Source organism: Pituophis catenifer, unplaced genomic scaffold (genome assembly GCF_029215685.1).
Source record: "Pituophis catenifer annectens isolate HBS135680 unplaced genomic scaffold, rPitCat1.0.hap2 SCAF_2, whole genome shotgun sequence".
NCBI classification, from domain to species: Eukaryota; Metazoa; Chordata; class Lepidosauria; order Squamata; family Colubridae; genus Pituophis; species Pituophis catenifer.
The window spans coordinates 182,231,982-182,255,769 of NW_027256882.1; the positions used below are offsets into that span (position 1 = coordinate 182,231,982).

Below are 23,788 nucleotides of genomic sequence, written 5' to 3' on the forward strand. Positions count from 1 at the left end.
GAAAGATTCTTTAAAAAACCAGGCAGCATGGGAGATTCTGTTTTAAAAATTACATTATCTAATATCACAATTGAAACTTCCATTTATATGGGAAGATTCAATATCCAGGTTCGTAGATATAAAAAGAAAATTTACTATAGATCTATAGTTAGATCTATATGCCAAATGTTTTTACTTTCCAAGGATTTTATAAAAAACAGATAATATAAATAATCAATGACATCAGCAAGTCTTACGGGCCCAATTGCAAAAGAAAGCTCAGGACCATATTGGTTGGAAACATGTGGAAGAGGCCTTCATCCTGCATTGGATAGACAATGGCTATGTGATGATGATGATTTATTTATTTACTTATTTATTACACGTATTTATATGCCGCCATTCTCCCAAAGGACTCAGGGCGGCGAACACAAGTTAAGAAACAAGTACAATAAAATCCCATTTTAAACCAAATAACTAATTAATAGTAAATAATAAAACCAGGAATCAGAGTCAGCCTATTTGTTTGAACAGCCAAGTCTTCAGGTCCCAACGGAAGGAACGGAGATCAGGAGCCGTCCGGAGCTCAGTAGGTAATTCATTCCAGAGGGTGGGAGCACCCACAGAGAACGCCCTACCCCTGGGCACAGCAAGACGACATTGGCTTGCTGTCGGAACCCTAAGGAGAGCGGCCCTATGTGAGCGAACAGGACGGTGAGAGGCAGGCAGGAGAAGGTCCTGCAAATATCCCGAACCTAAGTCATGTAGGGCCTTATAGCTGAGAACTAGCACCTTGAAGCGGACCCGGAGAACCACAGGTAACCAGTGCAGCTCACGCAGGAGGGGTGTTATATGGGAGTAACAAGGGGTCCCGTAACAACCCGTGCGGCTGCATTCTGGATCAGCTGGAGTCTCTGGGTGCATCTCAGGGGAAGGCCCATGTAGAGGGAATTGCAGTAATCCCAGCGGGAAGTAACCAGGGCATGAGTGACTGTGCGAAAGTCATCTCGGTCCAGGAAAGGACGCAACTGGCGCACCAGGCAAACTTGTGCGAAGGCCCCCCTGGTCACGGCCGTTAGATGGTCTTCTAGGGATAGCCGAGCATCCAGGAGGACACCCAAGTTGCGAGCCCTATCAACGGGGGCAAGTTTTTCCCCCATCTATCAAAAGTGATGGGGCCTCTGAAACCCGAGATGTCGGCATCCACAGCCACTCAGTCTTGGAGGGATTGAGTTTGAGTCTGTTTCTGCCCATCCAGGCCCGTACCGCCTCCAGGCAACGGGACATCACGGAAAGGGCATCTCTGGGGTGGTCTGGGGTGGAGATGTATAATTGGGTATCATCAGTATATTGATGATATCTCACCCCAAAGCCACGAATGATCTCACCCAGTGGCATCATATAGATGTTAAAGAGTAGAGGGGAGAGAACTGACCCCTGAGGCACCCCACAATATAGGGGCCTCGGGGTGGATCTCTGCCCTCCCGCCCATACAAACTGAAAGTGACCTGAGAGGTAGGAGGAGAACCACTGTAAGACAGTGCCTCCCACCCCCAACCCCACAAGTCACTGCAGTAGAATACCATGGTCGATGGTATCAAAAGCCGCTGAGAGGTCAAGTAGGACCAGGTCAAGTAGGATGGAGGAATAACCACCATCCCGAGCCTGCCAGAGATCATTCACCAGAGCGACCAATGCCGTTTCCATGCTGTGTCCGTGTCGGAAGCCCGATTGGTATGGGTCAAGGTATTCCGTTTCCTCCAGGAATTGTGGGAGCTGTTGTGCCACTACAGTCTCAACAACCTTCGCGATGAAGCGAAGGTTAGAGACAGGCGATAGTTATTAAGTAAGTCTGGATCCAGGGACGGCTTCTTGAGGAGAGGTCGAACCACCGCCTCCTTAAGAGAGACGGGGAAGTTCCCCTCTCTCAATGAAGCGTCGACAATTGCCTGGATCCAGTCTCTAGTCACCTCCCTGGCAGCCAAAACCAACCAGGAGGGACAAGGGTCCAATAAGCAAGTGGAGGAGCTAAGTTTGCCCATAATCCTGTCCACTTCCTTGACAGAAACAGGGTCAAACTCAATCCAGATATTATTCTCAAGACCCACCCTAGTCTCCCGATTGGATTCTGCCCAGTCAGAATCCAATCCGATCCGGATCTGAACGATTTTATCATGCAGAAACTGTACAAAATCCTCAGCTCTGCTCTATAAAGGGTCTTCCCTCACTTCCTGATTGAGGAGGGAGCGGGTCACACGAAACAGGGCCGCTGGGCAGTTTTCTGCAGATGCAATGAGGGCAGCTTTCGTCGCTTTCATCACCACTAGATAAGACCTAATATGGGTTCTTAACTGTGTTCAGTCAGATTCAGACCGGGAGGACCTCCAACTCTCCTCTAGGTGTCTTTTCTGATGTTTCATTTCCTGGAGCTCCATGGAAAACCAAGGAGCAATCCGGGATCTGCGTCGGGTTAGAGGCCGTAAAGGTGCAATTCTGTCCAAGGCGTCGGTAGCCACCCATTCCCAGGATGCCACCAGAGCCTCAGCTGAATCACAGGATTTAGAGGTGGGGAATGTCCCAAGTTCCTTCAAGAACCTTTCTGGGTCCATCAGGCGCCTGGGGCAGAACCATTTTATGGGTCCCGTCTCCCAGCGGCAAGGGTTGGCAGATTGAAAGTCCAGTCTAAGGAGGGAATGGTCAGTCCATGACAGGGGAGTGATGGAAAGTTCCCCCTTACCATGACCATTTATCCACTGCCCAGAGAGAAAAACCAGGTCGAGTGTGTGTCCTCCCCTATGAGTTGGGCCCTGAATAACCTGAGTCAGGTCCATGGCTGCCATGGAGGCCATGAACTCCCAGACTGTCTCAGATGACTCGCTGATCGAAGGCAGATTAAAATCTCCCAAAACCAAAAAGCTGGGGAGTTCGAGTGCCACTTCAGTCAAGACATTGAGCAGTGCGGGCAGGGCTGTGGCAACATAGCTGGGAGATAGGTATGTGACCAACAAGCCTGACTGAACTCCAGGGTCCCACTTCAATAGAAGAGACTCACACCCGCCTATCTGAGGGACAGTGACCTCCTTAGGACACAAACTTTCTCTAACAACTACTGCCACCCACCCTGCCCCTTCCCTGGTGTCGTGGCTGGTGCAGGACATGAAAGCCTGAGGGGCATAAATCAGAAAGAGGGATTCCCCCTTCTTGCCCCAACCAGGTGTCTGTGATACAGGCCAGGTCCGCACCCTCCTCATCAATAAGATCTCGTATGAGGAGGGCCTTATTCATCACGGACCTGGCATTCACATATACCAGATGGAGACCAGGGTCCCTCGCTCTCATATCCCAAGGAAAGCAGGGTGAGCAGGAGGTATGGGAGCAAGTCACCATCCGAATGCATCTGGTGTGATGCTCCCCACCCCTACTTCGATTTCTTCTGCCCCCTCCCACCATCACAGGTATAGAATGTCCCACCCTCCTCCGAGCATCTCCCACGACTCCCAACCCCCCCAACCTGCCGGGACTGTCAGAATGGCATGGCTGCTGATCCTTAAGAGACCCCCCAGTCTCATTTTTGTTATTAAAAACCACCCACCTCCCGGATCCCCTTAAAATTGGATCTAAAGATCTATTTAAAAAACCCCAGAGCCTCCGTTTTTTAGCGCACCACCTCTCGGGGTTCCAAAACCCATCAACTCAACTCAATAGTTGAGAGGGCCAAACCTGCGAGAGGGGGGAGTCTTGCAGTGCAAGGAGCTCCGCAGTTGAATACATTAAAGAATAGCAACGAGCTGAGAGTGATGAAGGATCATTTTCTACTAAAAGGGTGTTAGAGATGGTTAAAAACAGGTAGATTAAATACGGGAGGAAAAGATGTTAAAGAGAAGACAATATGCTAAAAACATCAGAACATCGGGACATCATCGCCCTCTCACGACGATGGGAAGTCTTGTGATTATAATAAGTCTATTCAATGGTGGGAAAAAGTCTCAACGGCCGCCCTTTCAAGGTGACCAAACCAGAGTCATAAGGTCAAACGAGAGATGGTCCGTCCCACCATAGTCCAAGACTCTCAGTGTCTGTGCCTCCTCCCATCCTGACACCAGCGATAGCCGAGGTTTAGTTCAGAAAAAAGCAAGGTGTAGTCATAGGATGGAATAAATGATTGAATAATCCGGGTAACCCAGTGAAGACAAGATGGTCAAATAATGGTCAAATAAGGCTGCAGATCAATCAAAAGCTGTAAATTTATGCTGAGTGGCCATATTAGGCTTAAGCCTAATAAGGGGGGGAGAACAGTTAAGGGGGAGACCAACCGTCATCCCCCAGCTGACAATCCTCAGTTCCTTCCCCATAAACTTGATCTTCAGGCCATTCAGCCCATTAAGCCCCCTCCCATGCTTCAGAAAAAAAGGGGGTGAGTGTCCAGAACCCTCAAAAACTGAGGGATCCTAACGTTTGTAATGCTGCCCTCTTCTCCATCAACAACAGGGGCGTCTTTGCAGCCAAGCCTCCAGATACTGCTGCCGCCCACGCCGCCTCCAGCGCCACCGCCTTCGCCACCGCAGTCACCTTCACCGCCATAGCCATCGCCGCCGCCTCCGCGCTGCCGCCCGTGGCGCCCAAGCCTGCCTCTGAACCGTGGTTCTCTAGCTGCCCTGGCACTGACCATCGTCGTCGTCGTCGCCGCAACAGCAACCTCGCTGCCCGTGGCGCCGGCTGTGCTAGCCCTGGCGGCCGCCTAGGCCCCAACAGCCGGGCCCCGATTGCGCTGTTCTCTGCGCCGTCCTCTAACTTCCTCCCCGACAGTCAGCTGTTCCTCGGGCTTCATCCACGGCACCCCTGAAAATGTCGAACATCGCCTCCCTAAGCTCGGGGTTCACTGTGGAGCCGCCATTTTGGTCTGCTGCCCAACGGGGAAAAAAATGATGATGATGATGATGATGATGATGATGATGATGATGATGATGATGATCATTCACAAAAACTGTATATATCAGGTTAGGGTAAAATGATACATTATAGGACATACAGTATCATACAGTCCAATTGAAGCCAGGAGAGATTATAGTATGTCCTTCATAGAGTAAGAGGTATTTTACAGCAATTTGCTACAGTACTGCAGTACAAATATGCAAATATGAAAGAGATTTGTTACCAAAATAAATTGATAATAAATTATGAATCTTGTAAATTATGGAAGATATGAATTTTAATTTGTTATTAATTTAAATAAAAACACTTCTTAAAAGATTTGTCATTTTCACACTTATTTTCACATTTGGTGGACATGTAAAAAGGTTAAAGCGTTTTGGATTAAAATCTGGTGGATTTTACAAAATATTCTTAAAAAGAGGTTGAAATTTACACCACAGCTGTTTCTTCTGGGTATAGTTACGGATTGTATAGTTATAGAGACTAAATTGATTTTGAACTTAATAACTGCAGCAAGACTGTTGGTGGCACAATATTGGAAGAAGCAAGATTTACCTACAATCCAAGAGTGGACAATGAACGTTACAAATCTAGCGGAAATGGCAAAAATCTCGGCGTACTTGAAGGATCATTCAAATGAAAGATATTTAAAAGACTGGAGAAGATGGACAGATTATATTCAAAATAAATATCAGAATAAGAAATTGCAGATAGGTTATGAATGATTATATAGATATTTAGTGTGTCTTTAAGTAATAAAGCTAGGCTGGTAATTAGGGAATTGAAGGAACAAGAGATGTGGAATGTCATAATTGTTTAGACTAGGATTGATTATGATTGTTGAAGTTTATACCCTGTAATTTGTTCTGGGAAGAGGAGGGGGAGGGGGGAGGTTGAGGTAGGGAAGAGGGGGGGAAATATGTAAACTTTTTGTAAAACTTTTCAATTAAAAAAAAAAGATTTGTCATTTTAAAAAGTTTCTTCCTAATTTTTGATTTCTCCTTAAAGAACCTCCTGTAAAATGTAATCTTGTCCATTTACTTGGTGTTGGTTATATCCTCCTCATACAATATAGAGGGGGACTCATTGGTGATCTATTCTTCATCTCTATTCTGTTGCTGCTGTGTATCTAAAAAGGTTAAAGCAGGAATATCCAAAGGCCACTCCTTTGCCCATGCTAATTTCCTACAGTATTGTTTGCTCTAGAAAGTTCTGTGTCATTTGATATTGTAATAAATTATGAAAATGCCCTTTTCTGCCTGCTTTATACAGTTTTTGCCAGATAATTGCTATTTGTGCTGATCTTTAATAAATAAACAGGGGGGGGGGTTATTAGCTGAATTAAATGGCAAGTTTGTTTCCTCTGATCTGTAGATGGGACTGTACTGGGTGCCAAAGAAACAGGAATTGATTCCCAGTAATTTTCCAACACTATGGACCAGGAAAGTAGTAGAAAAGTGATGTGTCTATAATCAAGGGAAGAAAGAAGGAAATCCTTGGCCTTGTGTCCTAAATGTGAGCATCGAAGACCATGAGTTTGGAGATGGCAGCAGTGGAACGAGTGGATGAGGGAGTGGGCATCTTCCAACAATGGAAGGACCACTGTAAGACCAATGTAGTCTGATGCAGGATACCTCATGATACTTGCAAAGAATTGTTTTATTTCAAATTTCTAGTCTTAGAAAGTAAAATTTAGAAATGACAGAGTGGATTGCTAAATCTATATTATGCAGACATATTTTAGAAGAAAGGATTACTTAATTATTAGTAGTTTTGTTTCTTTTTCTGGGACTTTAGTGAGCTGCTTGATCATTCAGGCCTAAAATTCACAACTTGCCTGAATAGAGGAAGCAACTATCAATCCTGAAGTGATCATGGCTGAGGCCATCTTGGAGGCTTCAGGGCTGCCACAAAGCAGCGGGAGGGTGGGAAATACTTAGATGGGGGTTGTAGCAGGGGTAAAATCCACTTACCTTTGCTACCGGTTCGCAAATGTGAGCGCATGCACCCCCTCCACACATGCGCAGAGGGTCAAAAATGGATGTGATGATGTCCAGGTGGGTGGGCGGAGCCTCCCGCTGCCGGCGCTACCAGTTCGCCCAAGCCAGATAGAACCAGCTATATTTCACCACTGGTTTGTAGCCAAAACAATAAAACTTTCCTGTGGGAATCCAAGGACATTCCCACAGATGGCTGGCCAGAGGAGGGGTGAAGTTACCATGCAACCATCCAGCTCTGGATTGGACAGCATGACCAGTGACTTGGAGGGGGGTAAAGGGGAAACATTTACTTTTAATTAGGTGAAAGCCATGGGACCTTTGAGTCAGCTTTCACCAGTTGTGCCAATATGATCTACCCAATAAAACTGTTCTTTGAGGAATCTGCCTGCCTCAGAGTTCTAATTTCTATGGGTGAATTACTTGGAACACTGACAACAACACTGTATTTAATAGATAAAGTGTAGAGCAGAGGTAAGCCACAGATGAGAAACTGCAAATAATTATAGGTTATTGGCTGGTCATTGTTATTGGCTTGGTTTCTATTTCCATCCCTTTGGTATCTCCAGGTGAAACCAGGAAAGTTTCTGGACTAAAAACCTGAAGATCCACTGCCTGCTATTTTAAGTAGGTAATATTAATCTAGATAGATAAATGGCCCGACTTAATCTAAGGCAGCTTTCTATCACAGTGATGACCAAATCAAGTCTCTTCCAAGCAGTTTGGTTTAATTTTATCTGCATTGTCAAAAATTCAGCTCCAAAGATGACCCAGCTTCTTTCTAGGATCTTGATTCTCCTTCCATACCTAAGAAAGAAACCATTAGTTTGCCTGATACACAGGTAGATGTATGAATAGGAGGGGGTCTGTTTATTCTCTACTGGAGATGGGCAGTTTACAAACCAAATGAACAATGCCTTGCTCCACTATTGTTGTCTCCAGGAGTAGCTACACAAAATTCAGGAGCAAAATGAAAACATTTGGCAATGTTACCATTTCTTTCGCCTGCTATTTACTTTTACCCCACCCTTCCCAAACTCCAAAATGTCTTGCTCCTTCTACTAACAGTGTCACGTCTTTTCTGTGTCTTTTGACATAGAAAGGGTAAAAAAGGGTGAGTCTACTCTAAAAGAAAATTCTGTGTGGTCTTCTACCTAATCTGTGCTGGGAATTTCAGGGTAGCCATGCTCTCAAATGTGAGGAGCAAGAGAAAAAAAGGAGGCTCACCTTGCCCTTCTAGGAACTGTGCTCTGAGCTACTGCGGCGGTGCTGATGGAGAGCAGAGTCAGAGAGATTGGAATCAACCAAATTAGTTTTTCGCTGTTGTCGGCTCCCTCGATCTGTAAAAAGGTCCCAGAGAGAGATTTCTGGAGGAGTTGAGCCATCTTACCCTTCATTTATTTATCCTATGTTGTCTCCTGCTTTCAGAAAGGTCCTGTGAGGAGGTAGACAAATTAGGAAACACAGTTTCCCATTTTATCCCACTGTGCTCTGCTGATACCAAGCAAGTCTTGCCACTGATATGTGATTCTGCCATGGGATGTCAGAATAATCTTGGAAGACAAGAGAAAGAGCCACAACCCAGATCATGGTCTGATAAATGAAGTCTGAATCCAGAGCAGTGATTGGAATGGAGGAAATGTTTCAGAAGGGACCCCCTCTAATTCTCTGGAAAGTAAAGGCAGGTGAAAGGGGAGAACCTTCAGGCTTACAAAATTCTGTTGCTGTAACCTTACCAAAAAGTAGCATTAGTACTCATAGTTTTGTTTCCTGCCTGGACTATCTTGAAGGGCTGACAGATTCACCCCAGAAGAATATTTAAGAGAAATAATGTATATTAGTTTTTCCCTGGTAGGTACCCTCACACAGCCCAACCCTGCACTCCAAATTAACCCCAAAAGTGATAAAATTGGGCTGCCTATAATTTTCAGTTATTTGAGACTTTAATGCTTGTACTTAATTACCTGGGACGAAAAGTTAGAGAAAACACACTGAAGATTATTCTGAACCCCGAAGGATGGTGCCTCCTTGAAGCAGGCCTAGTCTGAGTTTTCCATTCATGCCTATGGTCCATTCCTGTATGCTTCTATTCAAAGGTGGAGTAACTAGGCCTACTCACCTTTCATTCTTGAAGAATTCCTCTTCTCACTCCATGTGCTGTTGTTCATAATGGAGTTGCGTAAAGTGTTGACAGCTGACCTGTATCAGAAGAAAAACGTATGATTCTCTTTGTGGCTCACCTGCTACCGAAAGAAAGAGACAGGAACAATATTTCCTTACATCCTTTGATAATATTAAAAGTTAATTATGCAGGATGAAAGTGTAGCTCTGAAACCCTCACCTGGTGATCTCATTTTATAATTTCATCCTCGGAGATCCAAAACAAGTACTTTGTAACATAGGAGCAATTATATAGATTTATTTTTCTTTTATTTATAATGGATTCAAACATGCTATCCTTTTATTTCCAGAGATAATAGATTGGTGAGGAATACAAGCATTTCCTTAGACTCAAATTTGAGTCTACTATATCTACTTATAGGAAAGATGTGGTGCAGCTTTATAAAGGTTTACCTTCCTGGTGCAGAAAATTCAAGCCCCGAAGATTCCTATTCCAATATCCCATAAAATGAAAGAAGGTGCCTGATACCCAAGTCCACTGAAGGGAAAGATGTCAAATTTAAAAAATTCCTTCCACTATCTGAGACAGGAAGAAAGCCAACAAGAACTCCCAAGGAGCTGTTCTTACCAGATTTCATTCAGCTCTTCAGTCCCTGGTTTATGATCTTTCTCTTCTAGGGCACCATCCGGGACTTTGCCCCTCAGTTGGGTCAGGAACTAGAGAAAGGTCAAGTCAAATAAATACATTGGGATGCAAAACAGCCTATGGTGGATATCCAGGAGGGAGCTCTCTTCTACAAACCTCTGGATGAATTGTTGAAACAGTACCTAGATCAGCCTTGGGTATTCAGATTTGGGTATTCAGACTACACAAGACTATGCAACAGGAGACAGGGAGTTGTGTAATCAGACCTCCGCTGCTGTAGGCTAACATAAGCTTAGGATCACTAAAAAATACTTTTCTGCTCTTCTACTCACTTCCCATGAAGCAGGTCTCTTTGCCCAAATCCAACCTCCATTAAAGTGTTGCCACTGTTTTACTTTCCAAAAAGATTTGCTACTACAGCTAAATGGATGGGACAACACGCCACAGCCAATTTGCTGTGGGACAACTCACCATGGCCACCTCACCTCACGACAACTCGCTGTGGGACAAGAGTTACACTAATATCAAAAATAGTGGAATATAATAATTAAAGAAAGGATGCCAAAGGAGGAACAAAATAAAATGTGAATGACAAAAATTAAAATATTTTCTAATTATTTTAAATACCGTATTTTCCGGCGTATAAGATGACTGGGCGTATAAGACGACCCCCAACTTTTCCTGTTAAAATATAGGGTTTGGGCTATGCTCGCCATATAAGACTACCCCTCTTCCAATGCACACCAAATAAAAATTAAAAAAAACATCAACTGGCTCACCTACAATGTAAAAGCAGCTGTGCTAGTCCCAAAATGGCCCCTGCAACAAGCAGGAACCTCACACAGCCACAAAAAGCCCCCCAAAAAACTTTCACACTCTACACCCACACAACACAACTGGCTCACCCACAATGTAAAAGCAGCTGTGCTAGTCCCAAAATGGCCCCTGCAACAAGCAGGAACCTCACACAGCCACAAAAAGCCCCCCAAAAAACTTTCACACTCTACACCCACACAACACAACTGGCTCACCCACAATGTAAAAGCAGCTGTGCTAGTCCCAAAATGGCCCCTGCAACAAGCAGGAACCTCACACAGCCACAAAAAGTCCAAAAAACCAACTTTCACACTTTACACACACAAAATTCCACATACAGCTTTGTGAGATTTTGTGTGTTTGTGTAGTTAGAGTGAAACACTACAGAAACACACTAAATCTCAGAAAGCTGCACAAATATTATTTTATTTTATTTTATTTTTATTTTTATATGAAAGCTAAATTTAAAACTTCCTAAACTTTAAATGCCTAGGTCTAAAAAAGAACAACTAAAAAAACCCCAATTGACTATTTTTTTTAAAGATCCCAAAGGGGAAAAAAACTTACCCAATAGAACAGGGGTCTCCAACCTTGGCAACTTTAAGACTTGTAGACTTCAACTCCCAGAATTCCTCAGCCAGCTTTGCTTTGCTGGCTGAGGAATTCTGGGAGTTGAAGTCCACAACTGCTTGATTGCAGGCAGGGAGTTGCTTGCTGATGGAATAGATTCAGGCAAGCGAAGCAAGGCAAGCATTGCGACTAGCAGCTGAGGTAAGCAAGCTGGAAGGGGAAAACTTTTTTCCTTTTACATGGCTCTGGCCATCCCAGCTGAGTTGCAGGGAACTCAGCTGGGATCGTCAGAGCTTGGATCGTCAGAGTAAAAGGGAACAAACTTTTTTCCTTTTACATGGTTTCTGGCGATCCCAGCTGAGTTGCAGGGAACTCAGCTGGGATTGTCAGAGCTGGGATCGTCAGAGGTGGGATCGCCAGAGCCATTTAAGGCTCATCAGAGCCTTTCGGGCTGGTCTGCCTGGTTACAGGAGAACGACACCCGGCATATAAGACGACCCCCGACTTTTGAGAAGATTTTCATGTGTTAAAAAGTCGTCTTATATGCCGGAAAATACGGTAATTAAATAGAATTGTTGAATCGTCCTGTAGTGAGTTGTCCTGTGGTGAGATCTGACCTTCAGCTTCTATGCTTTGCTGGCATCCTCTTATAAATTGTTAGGGGGGGAGGAGGGGACAATGGAATGTAGAGGATAGAGATGAGAGGGAACAGGCTTAACAGAAACCAGAGGTGTGAGAACTGGCACATTCTAGTCTTCAAGGACACCTAGCCTGGAAAAAGAATGTGAAACTGCACCTAGTGGCATCAAACATCCAAGCTGTTCTCAAAACACCTAAACAGCACGCTGTTGGATAGAGATGGACTGGTCGGGGGGGGGCAGGGAGAAGGGAAAAATGTAACGTTTTGCACAGAAACCTCTGATTTAGGCTTTCTTTCGATGTAAACACCTAACCTTAGTAAAAGAACCTATAGCTTCAATCAAATGGAGTTGAAGGTTTTTCTTTCCTAGGGACCTGGGCTGGGGCAGGCCTGACATAATTGTTGGTTGGGACCTGCCTGGAATTTGATATGGGTGGCTATAGAAATGCTTTAAATAAACATTTTTTTAAAAAGTATTTATTGTGCCTTGAGGTCTGCTTGACTCCTGACAACTGCCTGGACTAGTCCCTGCAATTTTCTCGACAAAATTTCAAAAACATTTTGCCATTGCCTACTTTCTGGGGCTGAGAGAAGGTAATGGGGCCATGGTCAGCCGGCTGGTTTTGTGTTCAAGGCAAAACTAGAACTCAAATTCTCCCACTTTCTAGCCTGGTGCCAGAAAATGGGAAACTGTGTCCCCCACTACACCAAACTGACTCTCTGGTTCTCCCCAATACCTTCTCCATGTTAGAAATCCTGGGTACTTGATAATTTTATGTACATGTTAATGCCATTCCTCCTCTCTTAGACAGTTTCTTTTTTCTTCCTCATCTTATTTTTCTGATATATCATTACCTCATTGTGCCCACTTCTCCCCTGGCTGCTTGCCTCCACAACAACTGACTAGAATTCAGGAGGTGGGATAGGCAGAAGGAAAACAACCCTCTGGATTGCCAAACTCTTCTCTCCTTCTGCCTCCTGTTTCTGATGTTTCTGATGAATCACACCTTATTGTGTGGCAAAAGTCAGGGTAGAAATTTCCTAAAATATATATTCTGTCAGATAACCACCTTATGGACAATTGGGTGAGAGAGATTTATTTTACAGTGTAATGAGCTGAGTTTTTTAACTGATAAGAGTATGTACAATTTAATAATGGCTCCTAGAAAAAAAATGCTAATATACAGTTCTTCTCATAGGGATTCCAATTCAAGAGTGAAACCGAGTGGAGGAATTTACCTTGGTGCACTTCATTTGATTCTCTTGCATTTTCTTAATGCTGACAAGGTTTCTAGTGATATCGACCTCCTGGTCCTCTAAGATAAGAGCCAAGAACACTCCCAATGAGGATCCCAATCAGGATTACTCCCATCATCATCTTTTAAACTCTCTCTTCTAACTTCTGTGAAGCACCAGGCACACATGGCTTCCTCTTAACCTCTTGCTCTGCTGCAAACATTTCCTTTAAGACCTTGCCTTCAGTGGACAATACTCACATCATTATTTATATTTTCCTTAGCAGATAAAGGAGCAAAAACAATAACAAAGGGGATATTTACCACCAAAAAAAGAGAACAGAGGGGACTATATCTGACACTTAACACGTGGAGTCCTTGGTGTTTTCTGAGCATAGTTGTTTGCTTGCAGATGTTTCATTACCCAACTAGATAACATCATCAGTGTACTGATACATTGATCATCAATGCACTGGTGAGGTTAGCTATTCAGACATTGGTAAGATGATAGAAAGTATATTGCAATTACTTTTATTTTGGCAGAACATCAGTTGAATTATTGGATGACTCCACAAATTGCTGCTAGTCAGTTGTAGGGAAATGGCCAAATAATCTTTTTTTAGTTCTCATATAAGCAATCAAGGGTAAGATATCTATTAAATTAAAACAGAAAGTACTGCAGCATGAGATTAAATAGCATTAAAATACTGAATTAATAAGGAAAATATTCCTGATTAATAAAGCTATTCAGCCATAGAGCTACTGTTTTGGAAGGTTATAGAACCTTCCTTCTCAAAGATAGAAAATTCCCAGGGTATGTGTTGGTGAACAACCTTTTCAGCAGGCGGAAGAAGAGTTGGGCTAAATGCTGACAATAGCAAAGATGCATATAGAACTTGTCCAGCCCTAGTCAAGTGGGGAGACAGTCCTGTTTCTCTGTGCTTCAATGAGAGTTAAATCAAATGATCAAGATAGAAACTCAGGAGGCTAATATTGACTTGACTCAAAAACTGATCAAGTTTGAACTTGCTTACCCTGTTTCCCCCAAAATAAGACATCCCCTGATAATAAGCCCAATCGGGCTTTTGAGTGCATGGCAATAAGGCCAAGCGCTTATTTCAGGGTTCAAAAAAGTATACGACAGGGTCTTATTTTGGGGAAAACACGGTAGTATTTAAGTGGAAGTTTTCCGGGTAAGTTTAGAGCTCTAAGCTAGATTGGACATCTGGAATCCTGACATCTTCAGGACTTCTTCAATTTGAAGGAGACATTGACTTTTTACAAAGGAAGCTGAATTTGCCTCCAAATTGACTGGATGATGCTTAAGAGCTTATTGCAGAGAAAGATTCAAAAGATTTGGAGAGCCATGACAATACTGAATGTATGATAAATGGGCAAATACTGGTAGAGAAGAATCTACTGCATGTTGGAAGTGAATATGAACAAAATATTGCAAGAAGATAACACTAGTAGCTACTTACTTAGTTTTTGATGGATGCGTCGCAGTTCACCCTGAACTGATTCCAACTCTTCCCAAAGAATTTTTTTGCTGCCAGGGGAAAAAGAAACAGGACAGGAAGCTTTACAATATAGCCCTGGAAATTCAAATCCTAAGATAATTTATTATTAAGCAAAAACATAAAAACTCACTATTATTGTCCTCTAGCCTTTGGCAATATAAGCATCTACACCAGTTTATTACCCAAGACTTCTTCAGTCACAAGAGCAGTGGAAAGAGAATTACAGTAAAGATTGTGGAGACCCAGTCTATTTTAGCCATTTTTCTACCTATCCAAAATCCACAAGACATAGCTCATTTCTTTTTCTGCCCACTCAGTTTTCTCCTACCTCTCAAGGACATCTTGAGATAGATTCTCCATTGAACTTTGTTTCTGGACCATGGAACTCTGAAGCTCTTCTACTTCTTTGGCCATGGTTTTCCAAAGCTCCTGGATTTTTTTCCGTATTAGCTCATCAAACTTCGCTCCACGGGATAAATGGGCAGCAAATTTTACTTCCTCTGGAAGGATGGAAGATATGATATGTTCTTCAGTAATGGAGAGATAGGGATGATGTTCTGCAATCTCGATTTACCAGTCCTAATTCTATGAAAATGCTCCTGTACAATTCTTGAAACGGCATTCAAAACGGACCAGGGATTCTAAGATATAACCCTCTTAAAATTCTTCTAGACTGAGTTACACTGAAAATGTTAAGAAATGTTTTAAATTCCCTCCAATTCTGCTTGTGCAAGCTGCTTAGGGGTGGGGATTATATAACCTATCAGTCTTGTGTCTGCTATGTTTTCATAACCAGAAGAGTCAAAAATTCATAAGAAACCAAGGTCTCTGTGGAATTTTGCATACAGAAATTCCTAATAGATTAATGCTCCAGAGATCCTCTTTCCCTGCAAAAATTTAAATGCAGGGAGAGATGATCCCTTAAATGGTTTAAAGCAGGATGTAACCTGATATGATGGGACTTGAAAATCCACAAAACAGAGTGGTATTCATAGTTCTCACCTTCCAATGCATTGATCCTACCCTGCTGATAGTTGCTCTCTTGCTCTAACAAAGTAATTGAGTGGCTCAGTGCTTGAAAAGCCTGGAAAAAAAATTTGGCACAAATGGGATTAACATCAATTGTGATACCAAGATGACAAGATCTCCAGGTTTATGCCAACTATACATACCTCTGTTTGGGCATGGAGCTGAGCTCTGATAAGCTCCACATCATTTTTCAGTACCAATTGGAACTCTGGAATTGAAGCTACAAGAGAGACAATTATTCACATACTTTTGCCACACACAAATGTGTAGCTTTGGATCTTTTTCCTTGATAAATAAAGGAGCAAGTTCAATGTTTCTGACTCATTTGTTTAATTGGGTTCTTTAGTTTTAAGACTTACGTTAAGAATAGATCACATTTTAGGTCATATTGATGTAAAATACTGAAAACTGAAAAGGCTTCACTAAGCGCCACTCTAGTTCTTTTTTAAGTAAGCCTGTTATTAATAGCAAGCCTTAATTCTGAAAACTAAAAATGCTGAGCTTCATCTTCACGTCTACTTGGAGAATTAATCCCAGACACTACTGGAATTTTTTTGCTTTAGCAGTTATTATTGCTCAAGTATTCTGAGGAAGAATCCTGACTTGCAAAAGAAGAGACTGGGATCCACTTCATCTCTAAGGGGCAATAAGCATCTCTTTCTAGTGAGTGTGGATTGGTAACAGAAGAGAACACATTAAGAATTCAAGTGACAGTAGATCCAAGGAGGGCAGTGAAGAAATTGGGTATCTGAATTCATGGCTGGGCTGAGTACCAAAAGAGAACAAAAAGGGGCATGATTGGAAAGATGAATTCTCAGAGTGTAATAATAGGAAAAAAGAACAGAATGGAAAGGATCAAAAAGCCTACTTATGTGAATGTCTTAAGTGTAGAAATGATAATGGAAACTAAAAGGATGGTTTGTAAAGTCAAGAGAAGAAATATCAAAAGTAGACTTCCCCAATTGATGTTCTCCATATGGGTTGTATTGCTATTCCCATCATCATTGCTAGCATGGACAATTATTGAACTTCTAATCCTGAAGGACACTGGCTCAAAGTAAACAGGAGGGGATTCAAGAAGAAGGCATCACCTTAGACAAGAGTGAGAGAATATTCACAGAAACCTTGAACAAGGACTGAACAAGTTCAGGAATTCCCGGAGAATACAGAAATGTCTGTACATTGCTTCTGCATTCAGGTTAAAGGGACCAGAAAAATAAGAGGAGGAGAAGAGAGAATGAGAGAGGTAGGAAAAGAGGGGGAGAGAAACTCTCTTTAAGGAAAAAGTCCAATATCTGATTTTTCCCCCCCTGTTTACTTCATGACCACTCAGAGGAGACATGTTTGACCCTGATATCTTACCTCCCTTTCAATTATAATATAAATATTTTAAATAAATAAATTGGTAGATTTAGCAAAAGCTCAAAAAGGACCATGTCACCTACCTTGTGGCTCCAACCCAGCCAACTCCACCTGGAAAAGTAAACTCCCATCAATCCGTTCCAAATAAAACAACAAGCTCTCCAAAAGTGAGGACTCTTATGGCATAAGCTGCTTACTTTCAACAAAACCCCTTCTCATAAAAAGTCAGTCTGTATTCCTTTACCCATACATCTTTCATTCATGCCTGTTTGGGAATATTTCTTTTCTTTTTTATTAAGATCAGTGTTCTCTTTATTGTTCTGCCTGCAAAAGAATTGGATCATCCTCTGTCAGAATTTCAGAAGTCAGAGAGTAAACAATCAGGAGTCTGGTAACACCTTTTTTGATTAACAAATTCCATTTAAAGGTATAAACTTTCATGAACTGCAGCTCAGTTCTTAGCTGCACAGAATGCTACCAGTATTTCTCAACCTTGACAACTTTAAGATAGGTGGATTTCAATTCCCATAATTCCCCAGCCATCACAGTCCCCAAAAAGTACACCCATAAGATTAGAGTTGCCTTCACATGCTCTTCTTCTAATATGCTATATTAAACGGGCATTTGCTAGCAATGCCTGTTTGGATTCTACATAGAAGAAAAGTTGCATTTGCATTTTGACTCTACTAGTAGCATACTTCTTAAGCATTTTATAGCATGCATGCTATAAAACAATACATATTTTGGGCTGTAATAAGAGTAATCTGAGTTTAAAATGGTTTAAAATCAGGATCCAGGATATTTAAGCCTCCACCTCACCCCACTGCAATCCACAAGATAAACAATTTAAATCATTTTGATTTCAAGAGCATAAGTGAGACTGTACGCTCAGAGGCCTGGCCATAGCTATGTATGCTTACTTGTCCATTTGGCAGGCTTTATTTTGAAGGAGTAAGTGTTTATCCCTAATGTATCTTGAGCAAAATACAAACATGATTTTCTTGCTATATCTTTGAAATCCAACAAGATACCTACCGCTGATGCAGGGCTGCTTGCCCGAGCTAAGCACCAGTTAGGAGAGTTGATGTGATTCTGTCTATTCTTGGCAAGTGTCATTGTAGTTGACCTCTAAGACAGAGAAACAGAGACCTTAATTTAGAAGCAGAAGCAAATATATGAGAGCAAGCAACAACCCAGTACAGGAAACTGGGGCTTGAAAATGGAGTCCAACCTTCTTCCAAATCCTTTATTTTGGAAGACCAGCACAAGGTGCTTGTTCCTTTAAAGGGAAAATATGAACATGCTTCAGATCAGAAGGGAAACTTGGCTAGGAATTTTGAGTTTGAGGTTCTATTCTTTTGCTTGTTTCAATTATTTCTTTCAACTTCCTTTACAAGCCTATTTCTGATTATTTTTGGCACCGAGTTCCAAAAAGGTTGCACAGAAACATTGTGCGTGCATGTGCGCGCTCGTTGGAGCTGTGCTCCAGAAAAGCCGAACTTCTGGGTTCCAGCACGCACCCAACAATCAGCTAGCCGGCACACATGCGCACACTGGTTTTTGGCACTGCCGCATACATGAAGGACATCTGATCATCACGGATGCATGTATGCCAGAAACCCAGAAGACAAACAGGCAAGGCCATGCGTGCAGGGCAACATGGCTTCGTGTGCCACTTTGGGCACACATGCCATAGGTTCGCCATCACGGGCTATACTGTAAATGCCCATCCCTCCCCAATAGCCCCTGTAGACTTGGTCTGAATAAATTAGGATCTTCAATTATTGACATGATGTGAAAATATATTTAACCCATAGATTCTGTTTATTAGCTGGCTATATCTCACATACATTCTGCTGTAAAGAATTTCACTCACTTTTCACTATTAAAAATTATTTTAAACCTTGTTGAAGTTAAACATATATTATTCAGTTACATATTGTATTTTCCTCTTAATTTTCTCTGTGTTTAACTACTCTTGGAAAGGTATGCACAATTGGATGGGCCCTCTCAGATCATATATATATAATTTTTATTAGAGAAAATTTAAGAGAATAAAAACAATACAAATTTTGAAATAAAAAGTAAAAAATAGTGTGAAAAAGGTGCAAAAAAGGGAAAGAAAAGGGAAGAAAAGGTTATAAATAGCTTCTGATCTTACATTTATATTTACCTCCTCTCTCTTTAAGGTTACAAAATAATTTCCTTCTTTCCATAGTCTACCCTTTCTAGTTATCAAACCCATAAAGTCTCACTAGTTCTTTTCAGCAAAAAGTGTTTAAGATGCTTCCAGTCACTAATAAATGTGGCTATTGCCCTTTCTCTAATCAGAGAAGTAAATGTTGCCATCTCTGTTCATTCTGTCATCTTCATCAATCATTCCTCCATTGTGGGTATTTCAGAATCTTTCTGAAATACCGTACAGAATCTTTCTGAAATACCGTTCAGAGTGCATATACCATAATAATCTCACAGCAGTTATCATGGTGTTTAAAAAACAGTCTTCCATAATTCTTTTCTAACTGTTTATCTATTAGTCCCAATAAAGTTATGAATATTAATATTTAAAATTCTTTGTATCATTGTATGTATATGAACTCAGAATTTTCTAGCTATTTTACAAGTCCACCAGGCATGATAAAATGACCCTTTATCTTTGATCCTTATCATATACTTTCACCTGTTCTTCAAATTTCAACAAGTTTATACGTTTTAGCAATTACATGTTAATTATTTGTACATAATTCAATTTCAAATTTGCTCTTGTGCTATTCAATTCCAAATGTTCTCTTATCTTCCTTAAATATTTCTCTTAACTGTGCGTATGAAAACCATTAAAAGTTAAATCCAGTCAACTGATCTATTGATTTCATCTTATAGTTTCCATGTTCTTTTTCTAATAGCTCTCTATATGCTAACTATCCTTCTTTGCTGGCTATTCCTTTTACATAAAATGTTTCTTATGCTGAGACCCATAAAGGCATTTTTGGCACAATCTGGGTTTATTCCATGTTCTCAATATGGCACTTCTAATATAGTGATTTTTTTATTGAAAAAGTTTTCAAATACAAATTTTTCCCCTTTTTTCCTTCCCCCCCTCCTCCCTAACCCCCCCTCGCCACCCATCCCCCCGTGACTTCTTCACACCAAAAACCTAATTCATAACAGATTACATAATATTTTACCATCGCCTTACTCTCTCCTCTATATACTGACCCTTACTTACTAAAAATATTATTAATATTATTACTTTCCCCTTTTACCATACATTTCAAAAAAAAAAAAAAAAAAGCAGTCTGCTATAACATTGTATGATAACTTCTAGTTTAGCATAATATTATTATAACCCCCAATTTAGCAATAATCTACCCTTTTTGTCCTCCCCAAAACTTATATCTATGTATTGTTACAACATTTCAAAACAACCTTCCACTTTAAGACTGTATAATAAATCCTACTTTAACATTTATTCTTTGTGTATATTAATATAACATTTCAAAGCAGCCTTCCACATAAGTCCTAATTTAACATTTATTCAACTCTGTCCATTTCCTCCACTACCCTAAATATATCACTTAAACATCCCTTTTCTTAAGCTAATCCATCAGTAGACTAACATATTTCCACCCACTTTCCTACAAAATTACCATACACAACAATTCAATTCTTAATATCTGCCCACTCTACTAATATATATATATATATACATATATTCCGTTATTTAAAAAAAAAAAGACAATAACTTTAAATTTATAATCCATATAATATCTTCTTTGATGTCTTTCCACTAGATTGTTGAGTCCCCCATCCATAATTGGGTAACATAGCATCCTGGTGCAACAGTTTGTTCAAAGTCTTCAGTCTTCATCTGCCCCCATCAGTAATGAATATCCTCATATATATATAAAAATAAAAACAACCACCCGAGTTACATTATAATTGTATTCCATATAGTTGTAATTGTGGCTTTCATCAGGATTATTAATTCCCATATATTATTATTATTAATAATATAGTGATTTTTGAATCTACATTAACCTTAACTTTATCCTACCGTAGAAAATTGTGCCATCCAAACCTCAGGTTATGCTCCTCTAGCTCTAAAATTATCTTATTTCTCAGCAGCACCCACTCTTTCATTCAAAATGAGCAGCCGACTGCAAAATATACTTTCTAACCAGGCAGTTCTAATTCTCATTGTTTCTTTGTATCTTAGCACATTTTATATTTAACTTGTGTTATTTCCTTGCCGTACAAACCTAGATACTGTATATCTTTTGGTTTTGCTTAAACGGTCATTCATTTTTATCACAGAAATTCCTTCCAACAATGGCAATTGTAAGTTTTTCCATCTTAGTATGTCCTTAATTTGATTATAGGCCTGAAATAATATGCAATTAATGTTAATCATATTAATATTAAGTATTTTACTTTTTCCTAAACATTAAAACAGTATTTTTGCTCCTCCTCCTCATGTTAATTAACATCTTCATTTTTTCATTAATTTTAAATCCAGCTAATCAATGCACCAAATTTCTAGTTCTTCCAAAGAATTTTTCAAAATTATTATCAATTATCAGCAAACACCCTTAACTTACATATTCCACTTTTAATCCTCACTCCAGCAATTATTTCATCATGTTATGTGTCTATTCAATACCATACTTGCAGAGCTAAGATGAATAATAATGAGGGACATCTGTGTCTTGTCCCTTTCTTATCTCATAAGGTTAATTTCTCTATTTACAATTATTTCAATTTACAATTGTCTTTGGGACGTATAAATCAATTTTATCCATTTAATAAAATCCATTCTCTTGAGATTATATTTTCTAGAATGCTAGTATCCATCCAAGGATATGAGGTAGGTATTACCAAGTTCATCACTCATCATTCCAAAAGTGAAATCTAACAACACAGCATGGGAGTATCGGAGTGGTATTGGGAGAGGACCAATTGAGGGTATTCAAAATTTTAGGAATTGTCTTGTATGAGTATAGCCTGTGCATTTGCTTGGGAGCCATCCTACAGTAGCGAGTCCAGTGAATTTGAAATGCCAGTGCTTTTCCTTGTCTCCCCAAATTAAGAAGAGAACACCCAAAGGTGCTTTTTTCAAAAAGCAACTGAACTTTCTGGTTTTTCTTTGAAGATGTTTCGCTTCTCATCCAAGAAGCTTCTTCAGCTCTGACTGGGTGGTTGAGAATGTAAGGTTCTATATTCCTTGCAGACAGCTGGTCATTTGCATTCTTTTAGCGGGTGGTTAAGGTCACCTGGAGGTTTATCTGTGTCATCAGGGTCTTCTGAGTAGTGCAAATGGATGTGGAGCCTTCTTCAAACTGTTGAAAGGACTGTGTTGTAGATTGGAGATAGATGATGTAATATCCCTCCCCCTCTGTTGAGAGAGGATTGTCCAATTTTGGCCTCTTTCAAACCAGTGGTCCTCTCTGTCCAAAATGTGGACTTTGCTGTCTTCAAAAGAGTGACCTTCGTCTTTTAAATGCAGATGGACTGCTGAATCTAGTCCTGATGGGTTTGTTCTCCTATGTTGTGCCATGTATTTATGAAGTGGTTGTTTCATTTCCCCAATGTACAAATCTGCCTACCAGCTGAAGGCCTGCCTACCAGAAAAGATGGGAAAGAAAAAAATGTAAACACACTAAGGAAGCCCTCAGAACAGGTGGCTATCCCAAGTGGGACTTCATCAAATCTCAAAAAAGACCCTACAGGAGCTCCTCTGTAACAGACAATGGAGAGAACAATAAACGAAGCAATGTTATCATTCTGTATGTTGCAGACATATCGGAAAAGCTCAGGAGGATCTTCAGCCAACATATGTGCACACTTCAAACCCAAAAATACACTAAGGCAGAAACTTGCCCACCCCAAGGATACAACACTACGACAGAAACTGAGCAACGTGGTATATGCAATACAATGCAGTGAGCCATGTGCAGATCTGTACATCGGCAAATGAAACAACCATTTCATAAATGCATGGCACAACATAGGTGAATAAACCCTTCAGGACTAGATTCAGCAGTCCATCTGCATTTAAAAGACACAGACCACTCTTTTGAAGACAGCAAAGTCCCATTTTGGACAAAGAGTATCGCTGATTTGAAAGAGGGGTTAAAGAGGCCATCTATGTCAAAATTGGACAACCCTCTCTCAACAGAGGGGGAGGGATATGGCATCATCTATCTCCAATCTACAACACAAAATCCTTTCAACAGTTCTAAGAAGGCTCCACATCCATTTGCACTACTCAGGTGACCCTGAGATCACAGATAAACCTCCAGGTGGCCTCAACAACTCTCTAAAAGAATGCAAATGACCAACTGTCTGCAAGGAGTATAAATCCTTCCATTCCCCACCATCCAGTCAGAAGTGAAGAAGCTTCTTGGATGAGAAGTGAAATGTCTCCAAAGAAAAACGAGGAAGTCCAGCTGCCTCTTGAAAAAAGCACCTTTGGGACAACTATGACCTGTATGACTGAGAATCTCCATAGACATTAAGAAGGTGACAGGCAGCAATAGGGTAACCATACATCTACTACACATATGTTTTAGATTTAGACTAAGTTCGCACAGTTTCTTGCTGGGGACGGCCTGTCATTCAGCACTCCTTGTTTCGTGCACTGATCCAGGATCGGCACTTCAGGCTTTCTAGGCAGGAAAGAAGTGCAGGAAGGCTGCGGTGCTTAAAGGAGGCGTGAAGAAAGATCTGCACCTCTCGAACAGGGGAAGAAAAGGGCTTTGGATCACCCCTTTCAGCCGGTCCTGAATTCTTGCCCTTGGGATCTGTCCCTACACCACCCTGTGAGTCCTTTACCGTTGTGACCATCTTCCCGTCCATCATCCAGCTCTGTTGATGGTCTCCTGACCCAAACCAGAAAGCGGGGAAGAGGGTTTAGCAGCGAGTCAATGTGCAAACAAAGGGGC

General features: G+C 41.2%; 1 protein-coding gene across 2 annotated transcripts; it reads right to left on the reverse strand.

Moving 5' to 3' along the window:
• Positions 1-7,431: 7,431 nt before the first annotated feature.
• On the reverse strand, positions 7,432-23,739 carry CCDC159 (coiled-coil domain containing 159). 2 transcript variants are annotated; one of them, XM_070935271.1, is made up of 12 exons: positions 23,679-23,739; positions 17,883-17,975; positions 16,931-16,958; positions 15,629-15,705; positions 15,459-15,540; positions 14,785-14,956; positions 14,418-14,485; positions 12,941-13,017; positions 9,658-9,746; positions 9,028-9,107; positions 8,136-8,248; positions 7,432-7,715 (listed from the first exon to the last, which is right to left on the reverse strand). In XM_070935271.1, the coding sequence occupies exons 1-11, from the start codon at positions 23,703-23,705 to the stop codon at positions 8,145-8,147; spliced, it is 897 nt and encodes a 298-aa protein (XP_070791372.1). In that variant the 5' UTR covers positions 23,706-23,739; the 3' UTR covers positions 7,432-7,715; positions 8,136-8,144. The 2 variants fall into 2 exon arrangements, with proteins under 2 accessions (XP_070791372.1, XP_070791374.1); XM_070935273.1 differs by lacking the exons at positions 7,432-7,715; positions 8,136-8,248 and adding an exon at positions 8,266-8,343.
• Positions 23,740-23,788: the final 49 nt, after the last annotated feature.

Coding starts and splice junctions, on each gene's coding strand:
- CCDC159 (XM_070935271.1), bottom strand. CDS start 23,705: ATGATGGACGGGAAGATGGTCACAACG. Junction 13,018..14,417: donor ACGCATCCATCAAAAACTAA/GTAAGTAGCTAC, acceptor CTCTTATCTTAG/AGGACCAGGAGGTCGATATC. Junction 8,249..9,027: donor GAATTCTTCAAGAATGAAAG/GTGAGTAGGCCT, acceptor ACCTTTTTACAG/ATCGAGGGAGCCGACAACAG.